The following is a 14,797-nucleotide window of genomic DNA, read 5'->3' on the forward strand; positions in this document are numbered from 1 at the left end:
CAGGGGACCTTGACATTAAGACTGTAAAGGTCATGGTCAAGTTAAGTTAGGTTGGTTAATGGGGGTTTAAAGACTATCAGCTACTGCACACACAACTGTTTCACTACTAGGCAAGAATATTTTAATCCCTAAAATAAGAATCAAGTAATCTCTGCATATATAGGCTAAGAGAAATACATTTCTTGATGTATATATTCTTGTCAAGTTTTGTATTCTGAAGATTAAGGCATTTTGCCGATGTATTATGATACACACACAAACAAGCATCGTTAAAGGCTCTAACCTTCAGTACACAAGAATTTAGTGTTTTTTTGTGAAGTTAGTTCAATAATAATAATAATAATAATAATAACAACAATGAGGAGAGTGCTTTGAAATGTATGAAAGGCTCTTGATCCAAAGCTGTATAGCCCTTGTGGCTTAGCGCTTCTTTTTTATTATAATAATAATAATAATAATAATCTTGATCCAAAGAATTAGAGCTACCGTCCCCTTCAGATCAAAGCTATTCATTCCCTTAGCATTATATGACTCATGAACATATGTATACTAATTATTCATATCTCTAAGTAATTTCATTATGGTTCAGATATACCAAAATGTCCAATTTTAATTTCTAATTGGGTCCAGCTGCAGTATTGTGATATATTAATGTCAGTCAATTGAAAATGTAGTTCATATCACAACCTTTTGTAAAATATAACCATTAGTCACTAGAGGGAACAGATTTTTGTCCTGCATTTTGGAACTTCCTTGTGTATGACTGCAAGGAGTCTGAAGGTAATCTGCCTTGAACAATCTGCTTCACAGCTTCTGGGTCATTGAGGTTAAGTTGACCATCAAAATATACATCACTAATGTAGTTCATCAACTGACTCACCTGAAAAAAATCAATAGATCTATCAAATATAATAGTTTATCAAGAATATGTTCATACTTTTATTTCAATGAAAATACTGAATCTTTGATGCATAATAACATTTACGAAGGAGCACTCAAAAAATTGCAAGAGAACTCTTACATAGGGGTTAGGCTGCCATGAGAGGTGTACATTCATGATGCTGACAGGAAAAGCTTTGATAGGACAACATTTCACTCAGGAAGACAAGCTTCATGTCATACAGAGTATACCTTTTCATACATATATGGGCCCTGGTGGTTTAGCACTTAGTTTTGATTATAATAATAATAATTCATACACATAGGTAGGTTATTGAAGGCTGTGAAAAGCTTTGGTGAGGATAGTGAGGCTCAGATTAGAGTATGTAGGCAAGGGGGGGATTATTTCCCAGTAAAAGTAGGCCTTATACAGGGATGTGTGATACCACTATGGTTGTTCAATATATTTATAGATGGAGTTGTAAGAGAAGTGAATGCTCAGGTGTTGGCAAGAGGTGTGGGGGTTGAAAGATAAAGAATCTAACACAAAGTGGGAGTTGTCACAGTTGCTCTTTGCTGATGACACTGTGCTTTTGGCAGATTCTGAAGAGAAGTTGCAGAGGTTGGTGGATGAGTTTGATAGGCTATGTAAAAGAAGGAAGTTAAAAGTGAATATAGGAAAGAGTAAGGTGATGAGGATAATGAAAAAAATAGGTAACGGAAGACTGGATATCAGACTAGAAGGAGAGAGTATGGAGGAGGTGAATGTGTTCAGATATTTGGAAGTGGATGTGTCAGCAGATGGGTCTATGAAGGATGAGGTGAATTATAGAATTGACAAGGGGAAAAAGGTGAGTGGTGCACTGAGGAGTCTGTGAAGACAAAGAATTTTATTCATAAAAGCAAAGAGGGGAATGTATGAGAGTATAGGTATACCAATGTTCTTGTATGGGTGTGAGGCATGGGCTGTGAATGCTGCAACAAGGAGAAGGCTGGAGGCAGTGGAGATGTCATGTCTGAGGGCAATGTGTGGTGTGAATATAATGCAGAGAATCTGTAGTTTGGAGATTAGGAAGAGGTGTGAGATTACCAAAACTATTATCCAGAGGGCTGAGGAGGGGTTATTGAGATGGTTTGGACATGTAGAGAGGATGGAACGAAATAGAAGGATTTCGAGTGTGAGCGAGGTAACATTTATGAAGGGATTCAGGGAAACCAGCAGGCTGGATACGAGTCCTGGAGAAGGGAAGTACATTGTCTGCACTATGAAGGAGGGGTGTTAATGTTGCAGTTTTATAACTATAGTGTAGGCATGCCTCTGGCAAGACAGTGATGGAGTGAATGATGAAAGTTTTTCTTTTTCAGGCCACCCTGCCTTGGTGGGAAATGGCTGATATGTTATAATTAAAAAAAAATTATACACATATCTATACTCGATGTAGGTAGTAGGTTGGCAGACAGCAACCGCCCAGGGAGGTACTACCGTCCTACCAAGCGAGTGTAAAACGGAATCCTGTAATTATTTTACACGATGGTAGGATTGCTGGTGTCTTTTTTCTGTCTCTTAAACATGCAAGATTTCAGGTACGTCTTGCTACTTCTACTTACACTTAGGTCACACTACACATACATGTACAAGCATATATATACACACCCCTCTGGGTTTTCTTCTATTTTCTTTCTAGTTCTTGTTCTTGTTTATTTCCTCTTATCTCCATGGGGAAGTGGAACAGAATTCTTCCTCCGTAAGCCATGTGTGTTGTAAGAGGCAACTAAAATGCCAGGAGCAAGGGGCTAGTAACCCCTTCTCCTGTATATATTACTAAATTTGAAAGGAGAAACTTTTGTTTTTCCTTTTGGGCCGCCCCACCTCAGTAGGATACGGCCGGTACGTTGAAAGAAAGAAAGAAATATATATTACCCCTCCCCACTCTCCAGGCACCCCCTACTTTTTTAATGACTTTGAATAATAATAACAATAATAAAAACAATACAATAATAATAATTATAACAAAAATGTAACTGAGATAACAATACATACCTTATCTGGAAGTTCTTCTGTACTAGAATCATCTGAGGTGGCACTGTTCTGCAACTCATCTTGTACATCAGGGACTACACTGGCATCTGGTTCTCTTTCTAGCCTCAGATTCTGACGTACTCTTGACCATACAAAGTTAATAATGTCGTACTTATTTTCTTGTGATTCCAAATCCCATTTAGTTAGAGTGAAAGTCACCAAAATGATGGTAAGCATTATGTTAATCATCACTATAGTGTTTACAACAGCAAAAACAAAGTATAATACAGGGGCAATGGGACTGACTTGAACCATCGCTGAAAGATCTAACTTGCCTAACAGCATTCCGAAAGTGGATTGAACCGCAACAATGAACCTGGAGTAATCTTCTAGACCTCTCGTGAATATGAGGAAGAACAAGCAGCAGAAAGCAAAGAAAACAATACCAAATGCTACAAAGAAAGTGGCAAGCTCACTCCAACAACTCTCAAGGGTGAGGGCCAGTATGTTTATCCTCTTGTTGAACTGCAGCAATTTGATGAGTTTCAGAGTAGAGAAAAATACTATGATAGCCAGTGAGTAGAGATATACTTGACTGTAGAGTGCTGCTGCATCCATCCTGACATAGCCATTGCCAAATGTGCTATTAAATATTGCCAATGCATCTCTGATCAAAAAATATTGGTAAATATAAATAGCAATTGTAGCGTAGGATGTTAAAATAATGCAAATCTCAGCAATATGCCAATATGATGCAAAATATTCACATTTCATTTTTTTTATCTTCCAGAGTTCCCATAAAGTAGACATGACTGTAGTAACAACAAAAATTATTTGACAGACGGACAAGATAAATTCAAAACTTCCCCCAGTTGACAGGAGCTGAATAGGGTCAAATCTCCATGAAGTGTATACACCTCCACCTTCATTAAACTCTGCAACAATTCTGCATATAGTAAAGAGGTTTACATTTACATTATAGGTTGAAAATTCCAGCATCACTGCACGAGTGTACTTATCAATCCACCCCAAACCTTGCATAGTCTGCAGTTGTACTACGTCTTCTGTTTCAAGATTGTCCAACTGTATTACATAGCCACCACCACCATAGGTACCCAGCAAGCCCCTTGTGGAATACGTCTGCAGCTCTGTTTCTGTCTTATAACGGAACTGATCATATTTGCATTTACCTGGAACCTTTTCCTCTACTGACCACCCATTACAGAAATTTCTAGTGTCCTCAGTGCCATATGCTCGACTTCCTGAGCAATTTCTCACAACGTTTCTCATGCTATAGGCAACTCGACATGTTCGTGGGTCACTTCTTATTTGGCGAATTATTGCATAACCAATAATCCTATTAACTCGGTCATCTAGAAATCCTCTGAGACCATATGGAGGATCATCATTATACCATCGCTGGGCACGAAGATTCTGTAATAACACACTTTGTACCCAGTGCCAATATTTGTCAGTTGTTGTAATCTAAAAAGAAAAAAAAAAGAGAAAAATGCTACATGAATAAAGATTGCATGAATGTATAATTCATAATAATAGTCGCCTCTTTGAACCCTAGTAAGCTCCATCACATACTTTATGCTCAGTAGAGCTCCTTCACTAGTTGTGCCCCAAGTTAGCTGGGATTCCATTAAAACTTCAAAACTGAGTTGGTTTCAAGAGCTGGGAAAGGTTGCAGAGCCATAGGTCTTATCTTGAGTATGAAGTGTGCAATGGATCTTACTGGTCTTTAGAGAGATGATTAATGATAAGAATGAGACATGACAAGTTCCAGGTAGGCCTACAAGAAGTCCTATGCAGAAAAAATAGTGAGCAGTTGTTAACCAATCACTGAGGCTCAGAGAGGCTTACATCAGTACAAAAAAAGTTATCACATATTTTAGGTGAGCCTCCTTTGAGTTCTCATTGAAAACAAAAAGTAGAGCTCTGCATATAGAGCACCTCTTTTTTGGTGTTCCACATTTTTATTGGCTTCAAATTGAGCCATTGTTCATTATGTTCCATGTGCTGGTGAAAATCGCTAGCAGGTGGAAAAATGGCTCGATTGAGATTCAACGAAAACATGGAACAAAGAGAAATGATGTATGTGCGGGGCCATCCTGTATGTTTCATCCACCATTCAACTACTTGATGAGTATCAGTTTCATAATTTGTTACAGAGTGTTATTAAAAATCAAACTGAAATTTCACGGTATTGCAAATGCAATACGACCCATGAGTATGAGATACCAACATGAAATTCATATCACTTGATCTACTGTTTTTCTTTAATTGATCAATGATGTCCCATTAACAAAAATAATAATTTTACAATTAAAAGTTTTCAAAGTGCCCCAATGATTATTACAAACTGATACTGTACCTTTTTACTGAAATCAAACGTTTTATTCAGAGTTCTGATGAAGGACTTCACCAATGAATTTTGCTGGAGGAAAGCATAACGGTCAGTAGGTCCATTGACAAGAACATAGAGCACCACTAAGAACAAACAATATATGCCAATGTCTCGAACCACCTCGTTCATCTCTCTCTTCTTGGTGAGACGAGTGGTTAGGGAAACAACTTCCGGTTCACTGGAGTTCACTCCTCCGATGTTAAGTGCCTAAAAGATACAGACAGTTAATAACAATTTATAATCCAAGGCCCCAAAATACGTATATATAAAAATATGCATATTTATACATCTGAATGCATGTGCTACCTCAGTCCATGCAAAAGAGCCCCTGCTAAATTTACATAGAAAATCTTTATCTATGTAAATTTAATATACCATCAACTTAATCTTTAAATTGTTGCCTGTGGGTATTTTGCCACCTCATCAATGGTAAAAAAAATAATTTTAGATGTATCTTTGCATCATTTTGTGGCAGGTAGTCAAAAGACATGAAGGGATATACTGAATCCAGGGACTGACTCATGTTGTTAGCTAAACAAGTTCAACAGTTCCCATCAATACTACAGATCGACACTATATAGTTTAAGGATTAGGTATTCAAGTGCATATATTGCAATGATAATGATCAATTTCCAAAACATGAGAAGAACATATCATTTCAATTTTCAAAAACACCGTTCTTATACAGCATATCCTTTTATATGCTGTAATTTGCAAGAGTTTGGTCCTTAACCCTTTCAGGATCGAGAGGCCCTCTGCTAAACTTGTTCTCAGGGTCAAAAAAAAAAAAATCTTTTGAAATGATAGAGAATCTTTTCCCAATCATAATAACACCAAAATTATGAAATTTGATGGAAAACTTATGGAATTATCTCTCACGAAGTTAGTGGTCTTGACGATGTTTGCACATCGGCGATTTTGCCAACTTTGAGCCCTATTTTCGGCCAATTCCAGTGTATGAGTTGAGAAAAATCATAACTATTTAGCTAGAACTCCATTTTTTCTATCGAATGAGTACATGAAACTACCCATTTATCGATTTCAACTATCCAATAAAGTGGTCAGAAATTAGCAATTTTGCCAATTTCACACAAATTTCAAAAGATGCCAATTTCCAAATAGGGTCCAGAATAAACAAGACAGACATTCCTGGCACTAAAATAACATTCCCTCTGTTCATTAGTCACATCCCCAGGCCCCTCTTACATTTCTTTTGCTTTCCACTTAGAATTTTTATTCTCACAAAAAATAGATTTACTGTTATACAGACTACTGCATTAATGTAGAAATGGTATAAATAATATCTGCGCACTTGTGAAAGAATATTAGACTCACCAGTTGATATGTATTGGAAGAGTGGCATGATTTGTTTACTTTTGAACTTTGGCAAAAATCGAACATTTCTACTACTTTGAGCTCAATTTCAAGGTACTTTTCATTGTGAAACCAATCAAAATCATGTCAATTTCTGTAATATGCCTTCCATTCTATAAATTAAGACCATGAAAACTAGAATACAATCATAAATACCATACAAAAATACAGTGCAAAGTTGCTGTTTTAAACCAAAAACACTGTCAGTTTTTTTTTCTCATTATGCACTGCGTGCTGCAGGATTTTTTTTTATACTGTGCACACGGACCACACAGACCCATTCTTTCATATGTAGGCCTACCAGCTTTCTCTCGCTAGATTTGAAGGCTCTAGAATTTAGGCGTACTAGTACGTCAATAACCCTGTGCGTAAGCCATGCTAGTACGTTGGAAACCCTGAAAGGGTTAACAAGTGCCATGAGCAGACTAGCCCCGCTTTACAGTGCTTCACTTTATGCCATTTTTCTAATGCAGCAGTTTTCAATTATACTAATTGTATCCAGACTTCCTACAATAAATATATTCACCACTCATTATAAGCTAAGGATGAAAATATTTTAAAGTAAGTAATGTATGTACTGTACATCATCTCTCTTTCAACAAACTGGTCTTACCCCACCGAGGACGAAAGGAAAAATGAAAGTTTCTTCTTTTAAATTTATTAATATATATTTGTAGATGAATGGTTCAGAGAACTGACATGTTGATAAATTAGACACATATACAACTCTTGGGAATCTTCATTGAGGAAACGTTTCGCCACACAGTGGCTTCATCAGTCCATATGAAGGAGAAACTTGAAGAACAGGAGGAGAATGAGGTAATCAGTCCCTCAACCTTGAGTCGATGTGTTCAGTCCATCAATCTTGAATAGAATAGTTTCTCCTTCATATGGACTGATGAAGCCACTGTGTGGCGAAACGTTTCCTCAATGAAGATTCCCAAGAGTTGTATATGTGTCTAATTTATTAATATATACAGGAGAAGGGGTTACAAGCCCCTTGCTCCCAGCATTTTAGTCGCCTCTTATAACACGCATGGCTTACGAAGGAAGAATTCTGTTCCAATTTCCCATGGAGAATGTACATTTTAAGCTTAGCTCTATTGCTCACTTAATAGTATATGATAGTGTAAACACGTTATCAGACTTTTATATGCATTTGAAAGTAAAAAAAAAAAATGCAATTTCACTTTACAGTGATTTTCGCTTTACAGCAGTATCCCGGAATCTAACCTGCTGTATAAGCAGGGTCTGCCTGTATCCTCAAGTCGCAGATAATAGAAAATTTTGCATGTCTGAGTTATAAGATTTTTAGCTCTTTCTCTTTAAATGTTGCTTTAATCTGACTGACAAGAAACAAGCATATTCTGAATGAAATCCCCTGGTTATTTTTCAATTCATGCTTGGTCATATGCCTAGCAGGGACAATGGAGACAAAGAATGTCCCATAGCTCACTTGGTAGAGCATCACGCTCACACAATATGTGTCCGTGGTTCATCACAGGTACAGGTGGAAACACAGGGCATATTTCCTTAAGACACCTGTTGTGCCTGTTCACCTAACAGTAAGTAGGTACCTGGGTGTTAGCTGGCTAGGTGTGGGTAGCATCTTCAGGACAAAATTAACCTAAGTTGCCCAAAATATTCTGCATAACTAGGGGCTTTTTATACAGTATGACACTGATGTCAGATATGGTCTGTATAAATTGTATCATATACTTACAGAAATTTTATTCTTTTTAGTAATCTTTACAGGAAAAGGGGTTACTAGCCCCTTGTTCCCGGCATTTTAGTTGACTTTTACAACACGCATGGTTTACGGAGGAAAGATTCTTATTCCACTTCCCCATGGATATAAAAAGAAAAGTAATAAGACCAAGAACTATTAAGATAAAATCAAAGAAAACTCAGATGAGTGTGTATAAATAAACATGTACATGTATGTGTAGTGTGGCCAAAGTGTAAGTAGAAGTAGCAAGACATACCTGTTATCTTGCATATTTCTTCTTCTTTCAACAAACCGGCCGTATCCCACCAAGGTGGGGTGGCCCAAAAGGAAAAATGAAAGTTTCTCCTTTTACATTTAGTAATATATACAGGAGAAGGGGTTACTAGCCCCTTGCTCCCGGCATTTTAGTTGCCTCTTACAACACGCATAGCTTACGGAGGAAGAATTCTGTTCCACTTCCCCATGGAGATAAGAGGAAATAAACAAGAACTAGAAAGAAAATTGAAGAAAACCCAGATGGGTGTGTACATATATGTTTGTACATGTATGTGTAGTGTGACCTAAGTGTCAGTAGAAGTATCAAGACGTACCTGAAATCTTGCATATTTATGAGACAGAAAAAAGACACCAGCAATCCTACCATCATGTAAAACAATTACAGGCTTTCGTTTTACACTCACTTGGCAGGACGGTAGTACCTCCCTGGGTGGTTGCTGTCTACCAAACTACTACTCTGAGCACCTCTGCAAAAACAGTGATAATGTGTGAGTGTGGTGAAAGTGTTGAATGATGATGAAAGAATTTTCTTTTTGGGGATTTTCTTTCTTTTTTGGGTCACCCTGCCTCGGTGGGAGACGGCCTGGAGTTTACCTGGAGAGAGTTCGGGGAGTCAACGCCCCCGCGGCCCGGTCTCTGACCAGGCCTCCTGGTGGATCAGAGCCTGATCAACCAGGCTGTTACTGCTGGCTGCACACAAACCAACGTACGAGCCACAGCCCGTCTGGTAAGGAACCGACTTTAGGTGCTTGTCCAGTGCCAGCTTGAAGACTGCCAGGGGTCTGTTGGTAATCCCCCTTATGTATGCTGGGAGGCAGCTGAACAGTCTCGGGCCCCTGACACTTATTGTATGGTCTCCTAACGTGCTAGTGACACCCCTGCTTTTCATTGGGGGAATGTTGCATCGTCTGCCAAGTCTTTTGCTTTCGTAGTGAGTGATTTTTGTGTGCAAGTTCGGTACTAGTCCCTCTAGGATTTTCCAGGTGTATATAATCATGTATCTCTCCCGCCTGCGTTCCAGGGAATACAGGTTCAGGAACCTCAAGCGCTCCCAGTAATTTAGGTGTTTTATCTCCGTTATGTGCGCCGTGAAGGTTCTCTGTACATTTTCTAGGTCAGCAATTTCACCTGCCTTGAAAGGAGCTGTTAGTGTGCAGCAATATTCCAGCCTAGATAGAACAAGTGACCTGAAGAGTGTCATTATGGGCTTGGCATCCCTAGTTTTGAAGGTTCTCATTATCCATCCTGTCATTTTTCTAGCAGATGCGATTGATACAATGTTATGATCCTTGAAGGTGAGATCCTCCGACATGATCACTCCCAGGTCTTTGACGTTGGTGTTTCGCTCTATTTTGTGGCCAGAATTTGTTTTGTACTCTGATGAAGATTTAATTTCCTCGTGTTTACCATATCTGAGTAATTGAAATTTCTCATCGTTGAACTTCATATTGTTTTCTGCAGCCCACTGAAAGATTTGGTTGATGTCCACCTGGAGCCTTGCAGTGTCTGCAATGGAAGACACTGTCATGCAGATTCGGGTGTCATCTGCAAAGGAAGACACGGTGCTGTGGCTGACATCCTTGTCTATGTCAGATATGAGGATGAGGAACAAGATGGGAGCGAGTACTGTGCCTTGTGGAACAGCTTTTTACCGTAGCTGCCTCGGACTTTACTCTGTAGACTACTACTCTCTGTGTTCTGTTAGTGAGGAAATTATAGATCCAATGACTGACTTTTCCTGTTATTCCTTTAGCACGCATTTTGTGCGCTATTACACCATGGTCACACTTGTCGAAGGGTTTTGCAAAGTCTGTATATATTACATCTGCATTCTTTTTGTCTTCTAGTGCATCTAGGACCTTGTCGTAGTGATCCAATAGTTGAGACAGACAGGAGCGACCTGTTCTAAACCCATGTTGCCCTGGGTTGTGTAATTGATGGGTTTTTAGATGGGTGGTAATGTTGCTTCTTAGGACCCTTTAAATATTTTTATGATATGGGATGTTAGGGCTATCGGTCTGTAGTTCTTTGCTATTGCTTTACTGCCCCCTTTGTGGAGTGGGGCCAACGTTGAAAAAAAAAAAAAACTTATAGAAATAAAGATGATTATTATTATTAAAAGAAAAATCAAGAATAACTGAAGCTATTCCCTGAACAATCTTCAGTAAAAATGTTAATATTTAAATCACAAGGATTAAAAAGTACCTGAATTCTGGGGAAAGATGGAATTTTTTTTTACACAAATCAGCTTTACAGGCTAAGAACTGTAATTCTACCTTAGTTCATTTCAAAACCCAACACTGTCTGAGGTACGTATACTACCACTTTCCCCAGGATGCCACCCATACCAGTTGGCTAACACCCAGATACCTACTGCTGTTAGGTGAACAGGGACAGCAGGTGTAAGGAAACTTGCCCATCATTTCCACCTGTACCAGGAACTGAACCACAAACAGTCAGTATGTGAGCTGCGTGTGATGTTGAGACTGATTTTCATGGTATTACTGTATGTGCAACAATGAGTTTACACTGCCTTTCTTGCAAAATGATCACTGCTTTAAAAACAAAGATTGCAAGATCTGCCTAAAAAGCATGACAAATACAGTTTTGTGTTTTAATTGACACAACATAAATTACTTGCCTTGCGTTTGATGGAGGGATCCATGGGACTAACATTTTTCCACTCTTCATCGTAGTTAAGCTCCGGCAGTTCCTCATCACAGTCAATATCCTCGGTTAAGGTGTTTGCACTCTTGCAGCAAAGTGCTCCAAGTGTTGACACAAAAGCTACTTTTAACCACTGAGTGACAAGAAGGGATATGAAGAAAGAGGTGATAAATGAGGAGAACCATTTGACTGTCTTGATTTCTCCCCACATGATTGCATATGACCACACGAAAAATACAGAGATGCCTAAGCCACCTAATATGAGAAGCCAAGCTAACCACCGCAGCCAACAAGGAATGCATGTCACGGGACTCGCATCTTTGCTGCGGTTATTTGATGACTGCAAGGACATTACGTCGTATTTGTTCAGAATCTCACCTGTGTCAATTTGTGTCTCAGTGGCATTCTGCTGGTCTCTCCGTTGCTTGGCTAAAGCTTCTAGAGCCCGGCACTTCTTTAGCCTTAGAGGTCTTGCTCTCTTGAAAATAAATCCTAAGAGAAGAGTTACAGGATAAACTAGAATACCAGCGACAATACCAATAACAGTCTGTTGTAAAGATATTGTCACGGCACTAAATTCAAACACGCCTGAGCGAGGTGAATCAGGAAGTCTCTGGTAACAAAAAGCATTGAGCAACATTGATAGGTAGAGATACAACATAACAACAGAAACACGCTCTTTCCTGCTGAACCGAGAGCCTGTTGGTCGCAAGAATATTGACAGCCACATGTGATCTTCATTTGCAGTTCTGTGTCCTCGGTTGTAAAACTCTGTGGAAAATTCTTCGTTAGTGTCAATGTCAGATGGCTTCAGTAATATGTCAAGCTTGTTTTCACCTCTATCAAGACTGAGCCAGGAGTTCACTTTAAATACAAACTTATCTCGAGTCTGAAGATCACGAATCACTACTGTTTGTAGCTGCCAGCTGTCATGTGGTGATTTGCCACTGTTGTCATGCCAAATACGCAGGTAACAAATATCTCCAAGGGGACCATGTGTACTCATCACAAAAGCATCGACGCTGTAACGACGATAACGTCTGTTGTCTGATGGTGGTAGATGTCTTACATCTGTTTCACTGTATTCTCCTGAGAGAATAAACTGGATATTTGAATCTGTTCCTGCTTCTTTGTCAGCACCAGTGGTGAAAGTTATTTCATATAAATATTTATCTTCAACACTATTATCACCCAGGGCAGTAACACCTCGATATTGTACATCTTTTTTGTCCATAAAACGAGCCCATATCATCATTATTATATAAGAAACAACAGTAATTATGATTACTACATAGATGATTAGATTGTTAATAAAGCCTGCTTGTGCAAAGATGTACTCAAAGTTGATTGTGTTTGGAGTAGGTAAGTATCCTGACCCAAACGGGGTAAGATGGTATGCTTCACAAACTACATGTGTAGTATTAGCCGACAAACATTTCAAACCAGAGGCTGACCACATATCACTTGTTTCATTATAGAAGTAACAGCCTGATGTTGTCACACGTAGATCATAATTAATATCAAAGTTTTCAAAATCCTCCTTTTGCAAGGTATCATTAGTTTCAGGTTCAGGAATAACAGAGTCCTCCTTCAGCATAGCAACTGCAAGAAACAGTCTCCCAGTTCTGTTGTTGTTTTGTATGTTATCTACAAACCATGTATACGTTCCATTTTCGTTAACAGTGAGATTTTTGACAGAGATAATCATGTCATACCTGGCAGGGGTTGGCAGTCGTCCATAGTCTAATAGTATAACTAAGTCTGGCGTCGTGTCTCCGCTTGGACTAATCTCCACTGTGAAAGCAGAATCAGCATTGGATACATTGAAAGTGTGATACACAAAGGGTACATGGGAATTAACAGCAACGTTCCCCTCCACAAAAATTGGCATAGGTATAGTTTGAGATTTTCGAGGAATTGTCAGAATTACTGGCCGTGTTAGATTTGCAACAGTGACATTCTCCCTCTCAGCAAATACACTAAGAGAAATGACTGAAGTCAGATTTGATAAATAAACATTACTTGGTGGATAAACATGAGTTACAACAGGCCAGACCACAGCTGTAAAACCTGCAGTGTTTGTGCAAGTTGTCAGTATATCACTGTAGTGTGAGGCACAGAAGTTAGAAGGGAAATTCACCGAAATATTCAAAGTACTTGAAGGCCGTATTTCCATTCCAGCAGCCAATAAATTTTGTTCTTGGATCTTAGTAACATACATTCCTGCTCCACTATCCGACTCATCATCAACAGTTTCCCCAGCAACGGTGAGATTTAAGATAAATGTGCTGAGAGAGTCAACTAAGGTAAACAAATCCTTAACCACAGACTTTGCTTGTTGTTTTGTTATTTCTAATATATTCTGTCTCATTTGGTCTGTTGGATTTAATGGAACCTCAAAGCTTGTATCTTTTTTATTTATGCCAGTATCATAATCCAGAGATGGAGCCTTGGCCCAGTCTCCAGGTGGGCTCAGCGAAGGGTTTACAATAACTTCATTCATACTTATAAGAAGACATACAGCAGAGTCCATGAAGCTGGACACAAATGGTTGTAAGTCGTATGGAGAATAAATAGTAGTGTTGAACAATGCTAATTCCATTTTCTTCATAAACTGTAGACTTTTATTCCTAAAACTCATATCAATTGTGTAAGCTGCTCTTGTTTGAGTCAAGACACCACAAGAGGCAGACTTCAAGACACTGACACCGACATTAAGTTGAGATAATGAAGAAAAAGTCATGGTATCAGCAGCAAAATCAAGTGCTTGTGTATTCATGTTACTTATTTCATTAAGTCTATTACTGGCTTGAGCACTTGTTAAGTTACCAAAGGAATTGTCATTTAGTGAAAGCCAATCAGCATTCAATTTAATGGATGCTAGTGAATTTAAAACCATCGCTAACGTTGTCTGATCACCAATTGATGCCAAGTTTTGAAGTACAGCTGAAGGATTATAAGCATCGTACTGAGCCTTTGTAATCATTGAGGCATTCACAGTCCCAAGAAACACATTTGTAAAACTTCCAAAATTGTCAGTAATAGTGCACGAGACATTGAAAATACCCACGGGGAAGATCAAATTCAAAGAACTAAAACCTGATGATCCCATAGTTGTTTGGGTATTACCAGAAGGGTAATAAAAGGTGTATGACTGGATACCAAGGTTTTCTGGGTCTTTCCAGTTGTTACAAGATGCCATTGTAGAATCAATGAGTGCTCGCAGACTAAGGGTATTCAGTGTACATGTCCCACTTGCTGGAGGAGCGTTCAAAACCACCACCATCTCTGCAAACCTGCAAATAATGTATGCATCATTAACTGGACTTGAGTCCTGGATGTGGGAAGTACATTGCCTGCATTTTAAAGGAAGGGTTTGGGATATTTGCTCTTTACAGGGACATCTGAACTGTCATATCTGTGCACCTCTGGCAAGACA

At 38.8% G+C, this 14,797-nt stretch overlaps 1 protein-coding gene across 1 annotated transcript in view; it reads right to left on the reverse strand.

Moving 5' to 3' along the window:
- Positions 1-445: 445 nt before the first annotated feature.
- The window catches only part of LOC128700820 (polycystin family receptor for egg jelly-like), a 75,196-nt gene continuing 60,844 nt past the window's right edge, over positions 446-14,797 (reverse strand). The window contains exons 28-31 of the mRNA XM_070097181.1: positions 11,333-14,654; positions 5,280-5,519; positions 2,921-4,384; positions 446-880 (exon numbers count right to left, since the gene is read on the reverse strand). Of these exons, the coding sequence (XP_069953282.1) occupies positions 707-880; positions 2,921-4,384; positions 5,280-5,519; positions 11,333-14,654 (5,200 nt within the window). The 3' untranslated portion in view covers positions 446-706. The remainder of the gene's footprint in view (positions 881-2,920; positions 4,385-5,279; positions 5,520-11,332; positions 14,655-14,797) is intronic.

The sequence above is a fragment of the Cherax quadricarinatus genome, chromosome 56 (genome assembly GCF_038502225.1).
Source record: "Cherax quadricarinatus isolate ZL_2023a chromosome 56, ASM3850222v1, whole genome shotgun sequence".
Lineage (NCBI taxonomy): Eukaryota > Metazoa > Arthropoda > Malacostraca > Decapoda > Parastacidae > Cherax > Cherax quadricarinatus.